At 56.9% G+C, this 5,721-nt stretch overlaps 1 protein-coding gene across 1 annotated transcript in view; it reads left to right on the forward strand.

Annotated features, from left to right (window-relative positions):
- The window catches only part of HUWE1 (HECT, UBA and WWE domain containing 1, E3 ubiquitin protein ligase), a 47,620-nt gene that overhangs the window by 2,178 nt on the left and 39,721 nt on the right, over nt 1-5,721 (forward strand). Inside the window, exons 2-16 of the mRNA XM_010571512.1 lie at nt 1,297-1,503; nt 1,599-1,751; nt 1,849-1,911; nt 3,277-3,354; nt 3,461-3,508; nt 3,626-3,694; nt 3,808-3,907; nt 4,041-4,141; nt 4,226-4,376; nt 4,469-4,596; nt 4,691-4,831; nt 4,916-5,027; nt 5,108-5,236; nt 5,334-5,435; nt 5,537-5,617. Of these exons, the coding sequence (XP_010569814.1) occupies nt 1,297-1,503; nt 1,599-1,751; nt 1,849-1,911; nt 3,277-3,354; nt 3,461-3,508; nt 3,626-3,694; nt 3,808-3,907; nt 4,041-4,141; nt 4,226-4,376; nt 4,469-4,596; nt 4,691-4,831; nt 4,916-5,027; nt 5,108-5,236; nt 5,334-5,435; nt 5,537-5,617 (1,663 nt within the window). The remainder of the gene's footprint in view (nt 1-1,296; nt 1,504-1,598; nt 1,752-1,848; nt 1,912-3,276; nt 3,355-3,460; nt 3,509-3,625; nt 3,695-3,807; nt 3,908-4,040; nt 4,142-4,225; nt 4,377-4,468; nt 4,597-4,690; nt 4,832-4,915; nt 5,028-5,107; nt 5,237-5,333; nt 5,436-5,536; nt 5,618-5,721) is intronic.

Here is a 5,721-nt window from a genome sequence, read left to right on the forward strand (position 1 = left end):
GGGGGGGCTGCCCCATATTAGGAGAGACCCCAAAATGTCGGGGGGACCCCCAAAATTCAAAGGGGGTCACAGGATTGTCCCCAAGCTGTTGGGGTGATGCTCAGCTTGTTCCTAAACCATGGGGGTGATGTGGGTGAATGTCTCTGGATTCCCCTTTCCAAAATGGCGGGGTGCACCCCAGTTTCCTCACAGCACCCACAAAATGGTGGGGGGCACCCCACAGCACTCTTAAAATGGGGGGTGCACCCTATTTTTTACAGAGCCCCCCAAAACCCAAGGAGAACTCATTGCTCCCCTGGGTTGGTGTAGCTTGGGACCACTCTAGAGTCCTAAAATAGTGGGGGGGCACCCCAAATTCCCTGCAGCCCCCCAAATGATGGGGACACCCCATAGCCCCCCCCAGAATGGCAGGGAGCACCCCAGTTTTCCTTTAGCATTTCCCAGAATGGTGGAGGGGCACCCCAATTTTCATAGAGCTCCCCTAAGATGACAGAGGCACCCCAATTTCCCCACAGCTCCCCTAAAAAAACAGGGGGGTACTCCCTAGCACCTCAAAATACCAAAGAAAGGGGTACCCCAATTTCTCTACAGCCTCCCCCCGAAAATGAGCACCCCAATTTCTGCCACTGCCCCTGAGCTTTTGTGACCCCAAATCCATTTTGGTGGATCCCAAAACTACAAGGGGGACACCCCAGTTTCCCCACAGCCCCCCTAAAACGGTGAAGGGACATTTTCCAGCCCCCCCAAAACACCAAGTGGGCACCCCAGTTTCCCCCCAGCCCCCCCCGCCCCTTGGGCTGGTGGAACTCTGAACCCATTTGGCTGTGGAGCCCCAAAATGGTGGGGAGGCACTCAGCTCCCCTAAAACAGCAGAGAGGCACTCCCCAGCCCCCCAAAACATTGGTAGCCCAATTCCCCCCTAGCCCCCCCAAAAAGAGCACCCCAATTTCATCCCTGTCTTGGGACTGTTGTGCCTCCAAACCCCTCCTCTTGCAGAGCCCCAGAATTCCAGGGGAACACTCCAATTGTACCTCAACCCCCCTAGAACAGCAGGGAGGTGCTCCCCGGCCCCCCAAAACAGCAAGAGTGGGTACCCCAATTCCTCTCTAGCCCTCCCAAAATATTGGGGAGGGTAAACAGGCAGCTATTTGCTTGCCTTGAATTGGGATGGGGGCCCAACCCACTGCATGTAGGGATTTAAAATGGGGTGGGGGTCTCTCCATTGCCTTTCCAAGATATCGGGGGACCACTGCTTGTCACTCAGTGGCCCCCCAATATTCCCACCTCCCTCCCCAGTGCGAGCTGTACCACTGGGTGGATCTCCTGGATCGTTTTGATGGAATCTTGGCGGAAGCGGGTCGACCGGTGGAAAACATGTCCTGGATGTTGGCCTGTGACCGCCCAGAACGAGAGCAGCTGAAAGCTCTTCTCCTGGCTCTCCTCAATTTCACCGCTCTCCTCATCGAGTACAGCTTCTCCCGTCACCTTTACAGCTCCATCGAGGTACCAGGGAGGGGGGGGGAACCCCAAAAATATATTTGGGGGGGTTCTAGGAGATGGTATTTGTCACCTGATGGGGGTTCTTTGGTGTCATGCAGCACCTGACAACACTGCTGGCCTCCTCGGACATGCAAGTGGTGTTGGCGGTGCTCAACCTCCTCTACGTCTTCAGCAAACGTTCCAATTATATCACCCGGTTGGGGTCCGACAAACGAAGCCCCCTCCTCTCCCGCCTTCAGCACCTGGCTGAGGTGAGAGGGTGGGGGTCCCCGCCAACTTTTTTTGGGGTGTCTCTTAACGTCCCTTTGATGTTTTGGTTGACCTTTGTGTTTTTTGTCACTTGCGCAGAGTTGGGGTGGAAAAGAGAATGGATTTGGGTTGGCTGAGTGCTGTCGGGACCTCCACATGCTGGTGAGCCTCAATCTTGGGGTCCCCCAAAACCGACCTGTTCCCTCCTGTCACTTTCCGTGGTCCCCAACGTTGTCTTGTGTCCCCTTGTCATGTTCTGGGGTCCTCTAATGCTGTTTTATGTGTTTTTATCACAATCTGGGGTCCCCCGATGCTGTGTAGTGTCCCTTCAGGGTGGCCTGGGGTCCTCCAACAGTGTCCTATCATCATCTTTTGTTATGTCGTGGGGTCCCCAAAACTGTCCTATGTCCCAGGGTCCCCCAATGCTGTCCTGTGCCCCCTCAAGGTCCCCCACACCGTCCTGGGGTCCCCCAGAGCTGTTCCATGTTCCCTTGGGGTGTCCTGGGGTTCCCTGACACTGTCTTGTTCTCCTTTGTCACATCCTGGCGTCCCCAACACTGTCCCATGTCCTAGAGTCCCCCAACACTCTCCCATTTCCCCTCAGTATCCCCCAACGCTGTCCCATCTCCCCTCATTGGATTCTGGGGTCCCCCAACACTGTTCTGCGTCCTGTCGAGGTGTTTTCAGGTCCCCCCACTTTGTCGTGTTCCCTCTTTCATGTCCTGGGGACCCTCACGCTGTCTTGTGTGTCCCGTCATGTCCCATGGTCCCCTGATGTCATCTTGTGTCCCCTCATCGCATCCTGGTGTCCCCTGTCATGTCCAGGGTCTCCCAACAACGGTTTGTCACCCTTATCACGTCCTGGGGTCCCCAAGTCCCATTCTGTCACTGCTCTTGTGTCCCCATGTCCCTGGGCCTTATTCTGTCACCCCTCTTGTGTCCCCAAACCCGATCCTGTCACCCCTCTTGTGTCCTGGTGTCCCCAAACCTGATCCTGTCACCCCTCTTGTATCCTCAGATCTCATCCTGTCACCCTTCTTGTGTCCTCAGGCCCAATCTTGTCACCCCTGTTATGTCCTGGTGTCCCCAAACCTAGTCGTGTCACCCTTATCATGTCCCCAAACCCCATCCTGTCACCCTTCTTATATCCTGGTGTCCCCAAATCTAGTCGTGTCACCCCCCTTGTGTCCTGGTGTCCCCAGGCCCGATTCTGTCACCCCTCTTGTGTCCTGGTGTCCCCAGGCCCGATTCTGTCACCCTTCTTATATCCTGGTGTCCTCAAATCTAGTCGTGTCACCCTTATCATGTCCCCAAACCCCATCCTGTCACCCTTCTTGTGTCCTGGTGTCCCCAGGCCCGATTCTGTCACCCTTCTTATATCCTGGTGTCCCCAAATCTAGTCGTGTCACCCCCCTTGTGTCCCCAACCCCGATCTTGTCACCCCTCCCATGTCCCCCATGTCCCAACCCAGGGGAGGGGACACCGCTGTCCCCTCCCCACTCACCCCTGTGTCCTCCCCCACCACAGAAGTACCCCCCCAGCGCCACCACTCTCCACTTCGAGTTCTACGCCGAGCCAGGCGTCGAGGTGAAGGTGGACAAGCGGGTGAGTGACAGGGGACATTTGGGGACACAGGAGACATTTGGGGACATGGGGGAGCCCCCCAAAACACCAGGGCCCCCCCTAACCCCCCCTTCAACCCCTCCCACAGGCCACCAGCACCACCCTACACTACATTCACATCGAGCAGCTGGACAAGGTAAGCATTGCAGGGGGACACACAGCATCAGTTGGGGGGGCCCCCACCTTCTGCACCCCTGTTTTTCTCTGTGTGCCCCCATTTTATCTCTGCGTCCCGTCCCCATTCCCCCCCCAGATTTCGGAGAGCCCCTCGGAGATCATGGAGTCCCTCACCAAGATGTACAGCATCCCCAAAGACAAGCAGGTGAGTGGGGCAAAAACGGGGGGGCACCTGAGGAATTTGGGCGGGCACATACAGATTCGGGAGGGGCGTGACACACCACGGTGACCCCTGCAAATTCTTCTGCTTCCTTCTAGATGCTCCTTTTCACTCACATCCGCCTGGCCCACGGCTTCTCCAACCACAAGAAACGACTACAAGCGGTGCAAGCCCGGCTCCACGCTATCTCCATTTTGGGTAGGAGAATTAATTAGTGTTAATTAGCAGTATTTAATTAGGGAAAAGTTGTTTTAATTGGTGGGGGGGTTGGTTTTGGGGGGGTCTGGGGGGCTTTTTTGGTGACACCCCCCCCTTTTTTTTTTTCTTGCAGTGTATTCCAACGCCTTGCAGGAGTCGGCCAACAGCATTTTGTACAACGGCCTCATTGAAGAATTGGTGGACGTTCTCCAGATCACCGACAAGCAATTAATGGTGAGGAGCTCCCCCCTCCCCAAAATAAGCCACCCAGCCCCCCAAAAACAAAACCCACATCACACCGTGCTCCCCCCGGCCCAGGACATCAAGGCAGCTTCTTTGCGGACCCTCACCTCCATTGTGCATCTGGAGCGAACCCCAAAACTCAGCAGCATCATCGATTGTACCGGCACCGCTTCTTATCACGGTTTTCTTCCTGTGTTAGTCCGGAATTGTATCCAAGCCATGATCGGTGGGTTCACAGAAATCCCAAGGGGGGGAGTGTCCCCCAAATTATTTTGCGGGGGGTTAACCCACCCTAACACCCTCCTGCCCACCCCCCAGACCCCTCCATGGAGCCCTATCCCCACCAGTTCGCCACCGCTCTCTTCTCCTTCCTCTACCACTTGGCCAGCTACGACGCTGGCGGCGAAGCTTTGGTTTCCTGTGGCATGATGGAAGCATTGTTAAAGGTGAGCATGAAGCCATGGGAGGGGCAGGGGGTGTCCCTAAATATTTTGGGGATCCCTTCACCCCCTTTTTTTATCCCCTCCCCAACAAAAAAAGGTCATCAAGTTCCTGGGGGATGAGCAGGATCAAATCACCTTTGTCACCCGAGCCGTGCGGGTGGTGGATCTCATCACCAACCTTGACATGGCCGCCTTCCAGTCACACAGCGGCCTCTCCATCTTCATCTACCGCCTCGAGGTAGCATGTCCATCCCCCCCACCCCCCTCATTTTGTGGTGCTGAGGACCTTTTCGGGATGCTGAGGATCTCCTTCCCCCCCCAGCACGAGGTGGATCTGTGCCGTCGTGAGTGTCCCTTTGTCATCAAGCCCAAGGTGCAGCGTCCCCCCGCCGCCGCCCTCCCCGAGGGCGAGGAGATGGAGACAGACATGGAGGGTGAGGAGAAGGGCAGAAAAAGGAGTGTCACCCCCCCAATGTCATTTGTCACTCCTCTGATGTCATGGTCACCCCCACAGTGACGGATGTGGCCATGGAGAGCAGCCCCGGTCCTTCGAGCGAAACCCGACAGGATCCGGCGCCGCCGGCAAACACTGCCACCGCCGTGCCCAGCACCAGCACCACCGCTGCCTCTTCCCCGCGCGGTGGTAGGTGACACCCTGGCGTTGGGGACACTGCAGGGAGGATGTTGGAGACACCACCGGGGGGCTCACGCCTATGTGTGTGTCCCCCCCCCGGCTTTAGGAGTCCAGTGCATCCCCCAACGCGCCGCCTTGCTCAAATCCATGCTGAATTTCCTCAAAAAAGCCATCCAAGATCCCGCTTTCTCCGACGGCATCCGCCACGGTGAGTGTCCCCTGACGTCCCTAACCCCCAGGGGACAATGGAGAGGGGGGGCATCACCCCCTCACCCCCTTTTTTTGTGCCCCCCTCTCACCCCAAAAAAGTGATGGACGGCTCGCTGCCCACCTCCCTGAAGCACATCATCAGCAACGCCGAATATTACGGCCCTTCGCTCTTCCTCCTGGGTGAGCTTCGCCTCCAAAACCCAACAGAAGGGGAATTTGGGGGGGTGGGAAAAGATTTGGGGATCCTTCCCCCCCCCAAAAAAACAATCCACCCGCCCCCCCCC

The sequence above is a fragment of the Haliaeetus leucocephalus genome, unplaced genomic scaffold (genome assembly GCF_000737465.1).
Source record: "Haliaeetus leucocephalus isolate CR32 unplaced genomic scaffold, Haliaeetus_leucocephalus-4.0 Scaffold337, whole genome shotgun sequence".
NCBI lineage: Eukaryota > Metazoa > Chordata > Aves > Accipitriformes > Accipitridae > Haliaeetus > Haliaeetus leucocephalus.